The sequence below is a fragment of the Olea europaea genome, chromosome 17 (assembly GCF_002742605.1).
Source record: "Olea europaea var. sylvestris chromosome 17, O_europaea_v1, whole genome shotgun sequence".
In the NCBI taxonomy this organism is placed as follows: domain Eukaryota; kingdom Viridiplantae; phylum Streptophyta; class Magnoliopsida; order Lamiales; family Oleaceae; genus Olea; species Olea europaea.
The window spans coordinates 23,171,700-23,186,731 of NC_036253.1; the positions used below are offsets into that span (position 1 = coordinate 23,171,700).

General features: G+C 30.1%; 1 protein-coding gene across 1 annotated transcript; it reads left to right on the forward strand.

Annotated features, from left to right (window-relative positions):
- Nucleotides 1–12,912: 12,912 nt before the first annotated feature.
- On the forward strand, nt 12,913–13,879 carry LOC111365855 (GATA transcription factor 18-like). The gene is made up of 2 exons (XM_022986363.1): nt 12,913–13,427; nt 13,600–13,879. Exons 1-2 carry the CDS (start codon nt 13,029–13,031, stop codon nt 13,873–13,875), a joined length of 675 nt encoding a protein of 224 aa, XP_022842131.1. The 5' UTR covers nt 12,913–13,028; the 3' UTR covers nt 13,876–13,879.
- The last annotated feature ends 1,153 nt before the right edge of the window (nt 13,880–15,032 follow it).

Here is a 15,032-nt window from a genome sequence, read left to right on the forward strand (position 1 = left end):
GTGGGGGGGGGGGGGGGGGGGGGGGGGAATCGATTTGATTCAATTAATTTTAACTACTAAAAAGTTTGATTAAGTTAGTTGCTATTTAAGAATCCTCAACCGGTCAATTAATCGACCTAACTCGCTGATAGATTTTTTTAATTATTTCATTTTAAAATTCAGGTTTTTAAACTTAAAAAATAAAGTAACTAAAGCATAAACATAAATTTTTCTCAAATAATTTATCTACCATCTACGCTTCTTTTAGTACCCTCAAGCAATTTTTTAACCTAAAATAGGTACATAATTTTTTTTTTACTCGGACCGATGTCCAAATTAACTAACCAACCCAAACTAATTTGGTTCGATTCGATTTCAACGGCTAAATTGGATCAATTTCGATTTCAGGTTGGAGCCAAAACCAACCTAACCCGAATCATGCCCAAGCCTATCGAAAATGAATGGGTGGTGATTTGTATATTGTGAAAATATAAATGACGGTTGTGGCAATTCATGCAGAACTTTGTAAATCGATGATGGGTAATTGCATGGCAGCGAATGGAATGATGGTTCTAGATGCGAGCAATGGGTTGGTGTTAGCGATGAATGGGGTTGGAAAACTGATTTGATTTTGGGTTTGAAAGAGAGTTGTGGTAAATAGGTATGGCGGGGTTGGTGGTGCACAATTGTAAAGTAGCGGTGTGATGGTTCGGTGTTGGTGGATTTATTGTTGTGTTTGTGTGTGTGGACATATCGATGGTCCGTGTTAGGGTATATTAGTGTATACTTTAAAAAAAAAAAAAAAAGGAAAGAAACAAAGAAAAATGTAAGTATTTATCAATGTTTTGAAATCGGTCCAAAAAAAATTAAGGGTGAAGGTTCAAAAGATTCAATCGGAGTCAAATTGATATTGAATTGGATACCTAAATAAATAAAAATACATCCACAAACTATAAAGTATTATAACAATAATAGATTTTTAAATTTTAGAGGAATACGTAAGTTCATGTTTGTTAATTAAATTTATTATTATATAATTTATTTTTAAACTCTAGAAACTATGTCCAAATAATTTTTATTTTATTTATTTTTTTTTTCTCAAATTGAAACTTTTTGCCCATATATAATTTCTTAGGACCATTTGACATTTGTTCGAATGATTTAGTTGTATGTATGCCTTTAAAAGGACAAGAACTTGGAACGAATTAGAATTAGTTGTGTGTGTGTGTGTGTATATATTTACATATATATAAATATAGTTTTTCTTTTCCAGTTAATATAGTATTGTTGGATCGAATTTGATTCCGATTGACGGTTTTACTCGTTGAATTGATCGGTCAGATCCGATTTTCATAATATTGGTATTTATTGAATAAAAAAGTAGTAATAGTAGATTTGAAATTTTAAACTTAAAAGGGTATAGTGTAATTATCCTATTTTGTATTAGGATCAAGAAAAATTATTAATTCACCAAATCTTAGTTAATCAAAAAATTAAATTGTTAAATTGCGATGATAATTCTTATTTTGCAGAATATTGCATCTAACATCCTTTTGTAAGTAAGAGAATTACTATTTTTCACGTATTGTATTTAGTCCTGTTTAGTGGGGATTAAATGCATATTTTTTATTATAGATTTTAATAAAAATTGATAAAATGCATGGTTGAAAAATTGTGATACCAATAAAATACGTTGTTTAAATTAATTGTTAAATTTGACTTAAATTAAAATCTAAATATTAATTTCTACCAGGTCGGGACTTAAACAAATTCATAAATATACTTTTTTCTAAAGAAGTATTTATTTTTCCAAAAATATAATATTAAAATTTTAAAGTAATATTTGCAAACATTTAATCAAACAGAATTAGATACAAGTTCTTGTCACCCACCACAATTGCAGTCCAAATTTAGTGCTCAAGTTGAAATTAAGGGCAATTTTGGTTTTCATTTCTGTTTTCTATTTTCATTTTTATTTTCTACTTTGAGGAATTATTTTAGAATTGAAGAAAACGTATTTAATTTGTCATTCTGAAAAAATTGTTTTTCAAAACAAATAAAATAAAATAAAATATACATATTGTTTAAAAATTTTAGAAATAGTTTTATGACTTTTTTTTTTTCAAATAATCTTATAATTTAGTAAGACATCAATTTTATTCTAATATGTACTAAAAAAAATAAATTTTAAAATTGTATTTAGGGTAGATTTTGGGTGAATTTTATTAATTATTTTAATTTGAGAAAATTTTAAATTCATTTTCCTTTAAAAAAAAACACTCAAAATGTCTAACAGTCATTTTGAGTTTCATATTGTAAAATTTTTCTTATTTTTGAAAATATATTTTTGAAAATAATCTACCAAACACGTTTTGAGTGTTTTAGAAAATTGAAAATTGAAATTGGTTTCAAAACAACAAATCAAATGCACTCTAAATTATTCTATTACATACTTTTTTTCCACACCAAAACTTATTTATGCAATACGAAAAGTCAAATATGAGATTCAAGATGACATCGATTTTAAGAAGAAACAAGCAACCTCTAAATATATATTTTACACATCTTAGAAATGTCAAGTGAATTTAGTTGCATACCTTATTTGTAAATTTATAAAATATCTAATTTGGCACGTTGACTTCAAATTGGGGCCCAATAATCTCTCCCCCAAAATTTGAATTTTAAATCCATCTTCTTTGTGTTAAAAATAAATTAAACTGAAACCCTTTAATGATGTAATTGCAAGTCTCCATAGTTTCAAAGAATCTCCTCTCTACTTTTTGATTCATGGTGAAGAAAAAAATTACTAGTTAGAATTGCAAACAAAAGAACTCTACAAAAAATAAAAGATTTTGTTACGCCTCATATCGAAAGCTCCCAATAGAAGTCACGTCGAAGCCACATGGAGGCAACACATCTGACGGCCAACAAGGACAAAATAAAGATTTGCTGAAACACTCTTTAGTTGAATCTCTACTTGTCTGAAATCCTCTCTCTAAGCCCAAAAACTTGCTGCCTATAAAGCTGATCTACAGAATATCTGTAGAAATGATTGATGTAATGTTTGTATAAACAAATGTTAGAAATGTCAGCATAAAGTGTAGGATAGCTGACCCCCTTATCAATGTATTTAATGTATGACAGTGACGTGAGACTTCGATTAATGAGAAGAAACCACGTGGTTCTGATCCGACGGTCACCACGTTGGCTGCAACACTATAAATAATAGCTCTTGTAATATATATATATTTTTAAAAAAAGCAGGAAGAAGAAGAAATACAAGCAACTCTATAAACATGAGATTGCACTCAATACTCTCTCATTTGTTCCATATTCATCTGTTCAAGTTTAGATCATTTCTATTTAGTCGAAGTTGTGTGTGATTGTATTGTCGGTGCTTGAACGACTTCGCCTCGCGTCGTAAAGCATTTTCTATGTTCATTACTGTTGTGTATCTCCGACCGTATCTCTGATCAAAATGTGTCAGAATTTGCTCGCGTCGACACGAATGGGCCCGAACATCTATTGTCCATGTTGCCATTACAAAAAGCGGGGTCCACAAATTCAAAGATTTCGATACTCCAAATAATAATATTTTCTTTTTGCACTGACAAGGTGGTCCATAAAATTATTTTATCTTATTGTATGCATTCTCTTAACATTAATAATTTAAAGAAAAAAACGACAATATTCAATTAATACTCTATTTGAATTTTCGGTTAAATTCATCTCCCTTATAAAACAATGGCTTCCATGGAGACTATTTCCAATTCAACAATTGGTAATTCAGTGTCTTTTATGTCAAGCAAGAAGCCCATGTTGTAAAGCTAAGCCAAACATGTCATCTTCTATTCAAGTTACGAATTTTTTTTCTTCACATACAATAAATTCTAAATATCAAAAAAGAATGACAGTGACATCTGAAATTCACAATTATTATTTAAATTTGATTTGCACAATGATTGAGAAAAGAAAAAGGGAGCAAAAGTTGTGGAGTTTCCTTTGGGCAGAAGTATAGACCCCCTTGTTGGAGACAATTGGAGGTTACAGTTTCATCTTTATTAGTCTTTAGATCTCATGACATGAATTTTGACTAAGACTGAATCTTTCATTTCCAATACTACTAAATTATAAATTTATTTTCTCGTCCTGTTATCTCCTCACTTTCTTTTTCTTTATTCCATTCTCCCTCAATGACATCACTTCTCTAACATCACCTGCCAAAGTAGATCCTGTAAACAATCACATCGCTACACCAAGATCAATCCTGAGCGGCTAGCTCGTCCAATTTTTTCGAGCTTGGCTCGCGCTCGATCTCATCCCAAGTCCGAACATATCGAGCGGACAAGTTGATGAGTATCTTGATCTGATGATCACTTCTATCCATACATGGTTACATAAAGACTTTAAAAACGATCATAACCTCATTTCAAATACATTTTGGATTACGAATTAATTTGAAAACTCTATGAAAGTTTTCGGAACTCAAAAAATAAAGTGTTATGTTTTTCTTTTTCTTTTTTTATTAGTTAATTTAGAAATTTTAGAGAAACCTTTTGAAATTTTTAAGAAAACTTTTGACCAAAAAAATTAGTTAGAAATTGCAAATCATTGTGGGTTTTGTTACCATTCTTTTTTATTCTTTCTCGTACTTCTTTTCATCTACATATTTTTATAATAGAATATGTTTTAAGTAAATCTATAATCTTTTCTTACTTTTTAACCATATATTCTCCCAAAATTTACTATTAAAAAAATTATACTTTCAAAAAATGAGTTTAACTTCAGTTTTGTCTTTGGCCATTATATTATAAATATAACAAGTAATTAACAGGCTAGCAATTTCATTTCAGACATTAATTTCTTTCTTTTTTTAACTTTTGGAACCGTTTAAGAAATTCAAAAATAGAGCCATGATACTAAAAAAAATTAACAAGTGAGTAGAGATTAACTAAAATTAAATATCTTTTTAAAACTAAGCTCTTGTTTGATGGGAATTAAGATCAAAATTTTAGTAGATTTTAATAAAAATTGGTGAAATACGTAATTAAAAAGTTGTGAATTCCATAAAATATGTCATTAAAATTGAACGTTTACTTAGATTAAAAGTTTTAATCCTAACAAGCAGGGGCTAAATATTAAATTTATATTAAAAAAAATTCTATTTTCACAACGTTATTTGTGTTGCTTCTTCTCAATTTTTATTCAAAACAAATGTAGAGGGTGTTTGGTAGGAATTTTTTTATGTGAAAATGCATTTTTGAATAGTAAATTGATGGGAAATGTGTGGTTGAAAAATAAGAAAAAATTTTTGATTTACGTGTAATGTTATTTTAATAAAGAATGTGTGGTTGAAAAGAAGAGAGAGAAAAATGCATTTTGATAAAAATGGGTGCCAAACAGGTTTGTAATGTTTCGTGTCATGTTTTCATTTCCTGTTGGACAACGCTTTATTTGAGTCCTATTCTTTTAGAAAATAGATTTTATAATGAATAATGTTATTTAATACAAGTTGTGTTGAGCACCAATTTATGTGACATTAGGTGATATGTTCAATTAATTAAAGTTAATTATGTCATTCATTTAATTGTAACTTTTATTTAATAACACTTAGTGCTTATTTGTGCCTCATTATTTATGAGTAATGTATTATAGAATAGTGATTGATTTTGAAATATATTGTTTAAAAAGAAGAAAATGTTTTTGATTTACGTGTAATATTATTTTAATGAAGAATGTATAGTTAAAAATGAGTACTGTGGAAAAAATAATATGAAAAAATGGTAGACAAACAAAGTCTTAGTGCTATCAAATACCATTACTCTTTGATAATAATAATTTATGTGGAGAATTTATTATTAAATATTAAAGAAAATTTTTAAATTAACTTGAAAATGAATTTTAAAAAAATATTTTTACTGTAGGAAAACAATATAATAATCTAGAAAAAAATTAGTTAAATAAAGAATAATAAATATGTTTTGAGAGTAATAAAATTAAGTGATAAATATAGATAATCTGGTGAAGTGTTTCAAAATTTTTGATCTTTAAATTTATAAATAAGTTTTAAACGGTAGAATATGTTCTTAAAAATAAAAAATTATTTCTTACCACTTGATTTACTATCTTCTACAAAATATCCATGTGCATGGCGAGGGAGACTGTGAGAAAGAGGACTGTCGTATGATTCAATGATGATCCAGTTGTATTTCGTTGCTTTTGAGGAGTGTTTGTTCATGAGCAGTGTAATTTTGAAAATTTTTATGAATGCATTGCATGCATGCAGATAATCCATTGAAGGCCACGGGGCACGTGCATGAGTGTCCTTTAGCGTTTAGTGATAATTGAAGATAAAGTGAAATATTTCCCACAAAAATCAATGAGCCATATAGCATCACCATTTGATGGAAAAATTCACAAGTACTGGAGATTTTTTATAGATTTTTTATTAGGATTGAATAAAATTTTCGAATCGAACCGAATTCGACAGTTCTTCTCAAGTCAAATACCCAAACGGGTATTTGAATTAAGAACCGACGGATATGGTTCGATTCTCGGTTTTAGACTAAGACCCGAAGAATCGAATAAGAATTGAATCTCCATAATTTTTTTAATTAATTTATTTAAATAAGTAAAAAAAAAATTTCTAAACAAATTTGTTAACTAGTTAATTTAGTTCAAACCACAAAATATGATTTTCCTATTTCTAATTTTCAGTTCAAAATCAACTTAATCAAATTGACCTCAATTTTATCTAAATCAATTATTCTACTGTAGTGTCGTTTTTACGGGAAAAAATCGAATTAAAACTCTACAACATCTCTCTTAATTATTTTGAGCTCGCTATCTTTCTCTTTCTGTGATTTTAATAATCAAAATTTATGAAAAATTCAGCAAAGAGATATGTGAAGCACATAAAATTGAACTACGTTATTTTGTAAGAGCTAATATTGAACATATCATTAATTAAATTAATATAATTTTGTATATATTACAAAATTTAATTATAATACGAAACCGAATAAAATCGAACCGGACCGAACATAACTGAATGGAACCGAACTCGAACGGTTTCATAATTAAATTTGGACCCGACGATTCCACTTACTAAATACCCGAAAATTTCGGGTCGGTTCGTTTCTCGTTAGAACCGAACTGAACCGAATCGGACCATGTCCAGCCCTATTTGTTATTGAAACTAATTTGACTCTCTCTCTTTTTTTTTTTTTTTTTTTTTTCAATGAATGCATATCAAGTTTTGTTTGTAAATATTTTTTTGTCTAAATTGTTTGCGCTTATAGCACGGTTGTCATTTGTTTATGTGAAGGGCAGCATGAACTCCGATGTGCATTACGTTTTTTATACGGGAATTAATTGCGTTCAAGGGATGTTTTTTACTTTTCATGATTGAGCAAATCCTTTGAGTTTCGTTAAAAATGGTACAAACCCTTTGCGCTGATGACCTGAATTGTTATTCTTATCCTAAGAGTAACATTATTCATTAACGTGATGATTAACAACTACACACACGATATCATTGACACATTATCCAATAAAGTTGTTTTTTTTTCTTTTTTTTCTTTTAATTTAATAACACTCATGATACTAGTACTTAAATTGTTTTTCATCATCACTGTCAAAGAAACACGTTATCCTTAGATTTAGTGCGTTTGGGTAGAACCTTATTAGCAGATCTATACTCATTAAAATTGTCACCTTTCTACAATTTTGAAGTATAAAAATTTAGAGGGTGTTTGGTGGGGATTTTGAGAATTGATTTTTTAACCGTTAGAGATAAAAGTAGGTCTTACGTACGAGAGAAGAATTTAAAAATGACAGCTAAAATAGTGATTTTAATTGGCTTAAAATCCACCAAAAAACCCCCTTAGATTTGAAACCTGAAAATTGAGATTGAAGTTTAATGGGGTGTCAAAATTCTAATAGGTGTAGAACCTTATTAGAAGATCTACACTAGTTGAGAAGTAGTGGTAATCATTTTCAAGTTGCACGGGATAAATATTTTTGCATGGATGACTCAAAGCTCTTCCACTATGTTTGATTGGTTCAAATTTCATGGAAAATGAAATTCTAATTCCATTCTCTTCTAATTTTGTTTGTTTGATAGGTTTTGAATTCCATGAAATTTGGTTTCTTGATTTTCTTGGAATTTGAAATTTTCTTGATTTTCCTTGAAAACCAATTCCCACCAAGAGCAAATGCTACTTGTAGAGAAATTATTGTACAGAACTCTTACAGAATATATACATGCAGTACGGGTGGGTTATTTTTTACAATATTTTAATTCACCCATCTTAGACACATCTGTAAGAATTCTGGAATTTTTTCTGTACAATAAGCATTAACCTTCCCACCAATATGGTGGGAATTGGTTTTCTAGTTCCCCATTTTGTTTTGTTTTGTTTTTTTTATAATGGAAACAAATTCTAAGAAATATTGTACAAAAATATTTCATTTTAATTGGCAATTTTCATATAAAATAAAGTCAAACGAACACCAAAAAATAAATATTTTTCTTGATTTTTTTATTTTTTGTTGGCAATGGAAACAAATTTCATTCCTAATACCAGTTAAATCTATCCCTTTAATTGACAATTTTCAAGTAAAACAAAGCCAAACGAATATCAAAAAATACTTTTATTTTAATATTTTCCACGTGGAAAATTATACCCATCAAACACAATAATTTACAATTTTCAAGAAAATAATTTCTAGACAATTCAATTCCCTAGAATTCGTTTTCAATTCAATTCAATTCCATCTTTGCAATCAAATGGACCCTTAGTTTGTTTGATTGGCTTTATTTTTATGAAGAATGTCATTTTTTTCATCCAAATCTCTATTTATGAGGTATTTGATTGATGATTTTTCATGAAAAATGTTTTCCAACTTTTTATTATGTGACCATATTTTCCTCAAAAATAAAGAATTTTTTTTCTTTAGGGATGATGGTTTTTATTTTTCAAGCTATTCGCTTTCTCTTTTTCTCTCTCATCTATTTACCCTCTCTAATTTACCTACCGATAAAAAATTGACAAATATAATATTTTCTATATTGAAAACTAAACCAATCAAATATATTTAATTAATAATCTCGCTTTCCATGCAAATTGTATGCTCGCAATCAAACGCATCCTTATATTATATGCATATACTTGTACATTGCCTTGGGTAAGAGTCGTAAGACGATATTTAAATTTTCACTTATTAGTTCAATATGATATTAAAGTACGTACAAAGTATTGTGATCAAACCTCACTATTATTTATAAAAAATGATACACAGAATTGTTTTCTACAATGTATGAAATATCCTCTATATAGTATGGCCTACTTAATTAAGCAAAGGACGTGTACACCCATTAACATCACGGTAATACTCAATATGCCGGGTAGAGTAAAAATTATATTTTGAAGTAAGCATTAATACGAAAGACAGCATCACTATATTATTCCATCAAGGATATAGATCGCCTCTCTGCATTGTCCTACACTGTATGAACCCAATTTAAAGATTTTGGTGAAATATTCATGGTGAGACTCACTTGACATGCGAAAATATTAGGGCTAAAATTCAAAACAAATTAATATATCCAAAATTAAGTGAATTTTTATTTTAAGGGAATAAATGGTCGTGTTAACGTGAAAGAAATTAAAGGTCAAAGCCAAATCGAGTGAAAAAAAATTACATTATTACTCCATCCGTCTTATAGAGATATATATGCTTTCCTTTTTAACTTGTCCAAAATTATAGATCACTCTCTCTATTGAGAATATAGTTAATTTTTTAAATTTAAATGTTGCATTATGTCAAACTTTATGTCAATGTAACATGATTGAAATTTTTAATATGCCCTTATTTAATGTGTCTTGGTACTAATAAATATGAATTACTCTTATTTAAATTATTCATTAATATAGGAGTAAATCAGAAAAATGTAAATAAAATTTATATCTTCAACTATATTAATTATACATTTTGTTAATCTATGTGAAACTGAAAATCTACAATAAAACTTCAATAAATGAATCTTGGATAAATTAATAATCTCACTTCAGTAATAAAATTCTTCGGTCACGGCTTGGGCTAGTATGCTAAATTAATAATTCCACTAAATGCATAAGATAATAATAAATTTTTATTTTTTATTTTTTTGGGAAATCCTTTAAGTCCCAACGAATATATAAAAAATAACTGGTTAAATTAGTAAAAGTTCATACTAATATAAATAAACAAATTTTAAATTTGACAACATTTTTTTTTCCAACTGACCTCTTTTTTAAAACATGCATCCAAATTCTTTTGGTTCTCTCTTTGCACACAAATTAAACTCAATTTTATAACTAAATTTTTGCAATGTACACACTACATTTGACATATATTTTATGTTGTACAAAGTAATTATTTAAGGTTACGATTACTTGAAATGTCTTTTTTAAGGAAATAATTGATAAAACACATCTATTACTAATCAATATAGTTTCTTTAACTCCTCTCAAATGTGATGCTATGGTAGAAAAATATATAAAATTTCGAATGATTGGGGACCTAAGTTAAAACTAATGACTATAGAAATTATGTTCCGTGTACATGATTTGAATGATTAGTCTTTCAAGATATTAAACTTTGAAGTCAATATTGCATGCACATTAATGTTTCGTCTTTAATGCAATTATGTGTATACCTTTTTATGTACTTACATATTAAATTTTGAAGTTTACCAATTTCAAAAAAAAAAAAAAAATTCTTCTTTAAATTCCTACATATATTACAGTAAAATATAGTGCAAGTTATAAAAATATAAAATACTCTATAAATCAATAAATTATTCGATAAATTAATAATTCCTCTAAAATAATATTTTTTTCAATCTTGACATTATTATTTTATAGAGGTTTTACCATATTTACGAGACCAAGGAAATATATAATCGAATATTGTGTGTCAAATGTGCGGACGAGTTTAGGTGGTGGTGTGAGTGTACCAACATAACCTTGGGTTAATCACAGTTTTATAAGGAGAATTAAGAGCATATTTTGGAAACCGGTGATCTTTCCCGTTTGTCCAACTGCAGACGCCAATCTCAAGAAGATCTGACTGTCTCTCTATTTATCTATGGCTCTCTCTCTTATTATTTGTTTTTTTGAATCTTTTTTGATCGAATCTATCGATATTCCAGATGAGTTTGTCCTTACTTGGTCATGATAGCGTGGGGCCCCCATGTTTTTGTCAGCATATCTTCATATTTTGAATAATTTTAAGATGCATGGACAGGCGAATATTATAGCTTTTCTTTTCTATCCTTCGAGTCAAAGATTTCTCTATACTTACAACAACACATGTTGCTTTGATCATTGCAGACTATCCCATTCCAATCCTCTCTCTCTCTCTCTCTCTCCATAAATATTTCTGTATTTCCTATGTCGTTATCAACAATTAAACCATGCTTTTCAAGTGGGAGAGGTGAAAAAATGTTGAGAGCAAGTACATATTTATATTTTTTAATATCTTGGCATAGTTTTACAAAAGAAAAAAATTTCAAAATGTTGTCGAAGCATTCACTACGCCCTATAGCTCCACAATATTAAGAAATTTCAATTTTTAAAACGAACAAATCCTAATTTGATGCGACCTTTTTTCAGGTCATGCTGAACAATGACACTTTATTTTAATTTGGGAGATTTGTTCAAAAAATATAAGTAATGTGATTTTTTGCACACGTTTTTATTTTAAATATAGGTTGTGAAAGCCAACCAAAGTAGATCATTGGTCCCTATAGTCGTGCATGGCATGATCCACCGGTTAAAAATTATAGATCTAGTATATACAACTTTGTTCTTTTATCACGCACATAGATAACATCTAACATTAGATGCAAGAAAACCTTTTAAAGCGGGGGCATGTATTGGACTTTTGACCGATGGCATTGCTAAGAGGATTCCATCGTAGGCTAAAGAATATAGAGTCTGTTTGGGAGTGATTTTGAGAATTAATTTTTTGACCGTTAGAAAAAAAGTGGAGTCCACGTGTGAGAGAAAAAGTCAAATATGACGGCTGGAATAGTGAAATAACGGTAAAAAAATCAATTTTTTGAGAGAAAAATCACTCCCAAACAGGCTTATAGTAAACTTTAAACTGTTTAGGGCTAAACATGCCTCCATGGTCAAGCACACGAGATGCTCCCTCTTGGGTCGTGTGCCATGGACATGACCAGGGTCAAGTGCCGAGCCTTTGAGATTTGGCGATGCCTTATGGACATGTATCTCATTATGCTTCAACAATTTGGGATATAGGCCTTTCATTCCTTGGCACCAACACGTGGAAGCTAGTTCGACTACTAGACGGTGTCGTATTTATGAATAAACATACATTTAAATTATCTGCATATATATTATTCTTACAAAGAAAACTTATTAAAGAATAATGTTATCCAAAACCAATTAAAGTGGACACATTTGATAAGTTTTCGATCAAATGAATCACGTGATATTGTATTTAAATGAATTTGTCATTTAATTTTATTCAATTGTCACCTAAACTGATATTTAACATAAATAGTACCGAATAACATTACTCCTTATTAAAAGGGATTAAGAGGCAAAATCAAGGTGTTTAGTCCCGTGAGTTGGACGTTGGGTGCCGTGAGGGGCGAGGTGGTGGCAATTCCATTTGTCGCGGGAGACTGGCAGTGACAGTGCAAAGATATAGACACAAGTTTGATGTAATATTGGGTTTTTCGACTGTTGCTTCCTCGCGATCGGAGAATACAGATCCATGGAAGACTGTTCCCCCTCTTCACGTGGGCTCTTTTGACTGCCCAAGGACCAACCAAACCCCACACTACCCCACCTGCCTATATATATTCATATATCTAACACTCATTGCTTCAGCCCTCTATCCTAAGCTCCAGTTCAAACATTTTATTATTACACATCACTGTCAACATACTATTTGTTCGTAGGTCTCTTCTGTGTGCATTTGTACACCTCTGTCATTAAATTCATCCATCCAACCACGCACCCCACACCAAAATGATGCAAAGATGCAATAGTTCTTGTGGGCAATGTTCTTGTGGATTGTATCACAGTGCAAACAATTCATTCTCAATGATCTTTTCATCCTCAAATTCTAAACCATTTGATCATGATGGAGATATGTATCCTGCTTCTTCTTCTGTGGATTGCACCCTTTCTTTGGGCACTCCTTCGACTCGACTGACCAGTGAGAATGAAAAGAAACGATACTCTTGCATGTCTAACTTTGGGTGGAACATATTGCAGTCCAAACCGCCATCAACCGCTGGCAAAAACCGTGGTGGAAGTAATAGCAACACCTGTTCCGGCGGTGGAGACCCTCTTTTAGCCCGCCGCTGTGCTAATTGTGGCACCACTTCTACTCCCCTCTGGAGGAACGGTCCAAGGGGTCCGAAGGTATTGTTAGTAATTTTCTTATACATTTTCTGTTACTAAATTGCACCGAAATGAAAACGGGAAAACCGTACTGAAAACCATTTTTGGAGTTACCGAATAGTTTCCATATTCGTACTCGTTCTTTAATCATTTGGAGACTAATGTTGGGTTTATGAACTGGTTCTGCATGCAGTCTCTATGCAATGCTTGTGGGATCCGTTTCAAGAAGGAAGAGAGAAGGGCCACTGAAGCCAATAACGGCGGTGCCAATGCTGTCAATAACAGTTCATGGGTTCATCACCAATCACAGCACCAGAAAATGCCGTGTTTTTCTTCATCAAATTATGCTAATGAATTTAGGTTCATTGAAGAAAATGATCTTCATGAATCTGAAAAAGGCATTCCATTCCTCACTTGGCGATTCAATGTCACAGACAGGCCAAATTTCGTTCATGATTTTACCAGATAAATTAGTCCAAGTAAAAATCAAGAAGTTAACACAGAAAATCTTGAAATTCCACAGCGCATCCGTCAGTGTACCCGGCCGTTCAAACTAAATCGACCTATTTGATGATGGTGATGGGTAAGGCTGAGGAAATTGATTTTCTTTGGGCCTTTTCTTTTGTGATTCGTCTTTCATAAATGGAGTGAAAATGAGTTAATTCTATGTATCTTTTTCCCTTCTTTTTTTTTTTTTTTTTTTTTTTAATTTTCTTTTTTTTTTTTTTTCTTTTTTTTTTTTTTTTTTTTTGTTGAACTTTGCCTTTCACTTTTGACCTTTGATCAACCTACATATATTACTACTCGGTACACTTTCGTGTTAGTCCGTTTCTTGAATATGACAAGTGCAAGTAGTTGTTAGCTTTAGATATAACCTGTTATTTTCGTTGCAATCCATCTGAGTTACAAGCTGGAGCTGCTGCTGCATATCGATACCTAATCATCTTTTTTCTTCATAAATTCTCAAGGTCAATATTTCTTATGGGCGTGTTGGTGGAAAAGAACTTGCTCTGAAATTGGCTGTGGAAAGGAGGAAGTGTTGGTGTTTTGTCTATGGTGGGTGAAGATCCAGACGGAAGTGTTTGGCATCCTCAAAAGTTCAAAAGAATTGAACAAGATATTTTTAAAAGATAAAAGACGTTTTTAAACAATCTGATTAATAAAGAATTGAAAATCAAGATTATAAGGGACAATGAATAGATATTTTTACAGTTTCATGAACAATCAAATGGTTCATATTAGACCATTTCCAATACTACTATGCTTTGTTTAAAAAAATGACCAGATAAAACTCAACAACGTTTAAAAAATTCGTTTCCGATGTAATTTAATGGACTCTTTCTTGCTAATAGGACATAAAAAATAGAGTAATTCAGCAAAATATCTCTCTCTCAATTTTATATTTATAGACACAATTAAGTCCCAGCAAGATAGATGATAAGTGCATTTTATACAATTATTTGAATATAAAAATATAGATATTTAATAGTTCTTTTAAGTAATTATAGCTTAATTTATTATACATTTCGTTTATTAGGTGAAACTCGATGATTGAAAGTGGAATTGAAATAAAGAAGCGAAAATTGTGAAAAAGGGCGATATTCAAAATTTGAAGACCAAATTGCA

Bases quoted from the DNA above. Each gene is read 5' to 3' on its own strand.
- LOC111365855 (XM_022986363.1), top strand. From the start codon at position 13,029: ATGATGCAAAGATGCAATAGTTCTTGTGGGCAATGTTCTTGTGGATTG. The intron at 13,428-13,599 runs GTATTGTTAGTA...TTCTGCATGCAG, and splicing joins ACGGTCCAAGGGGTCCGAAG to TCTCTATGCAATGCTTGTGG.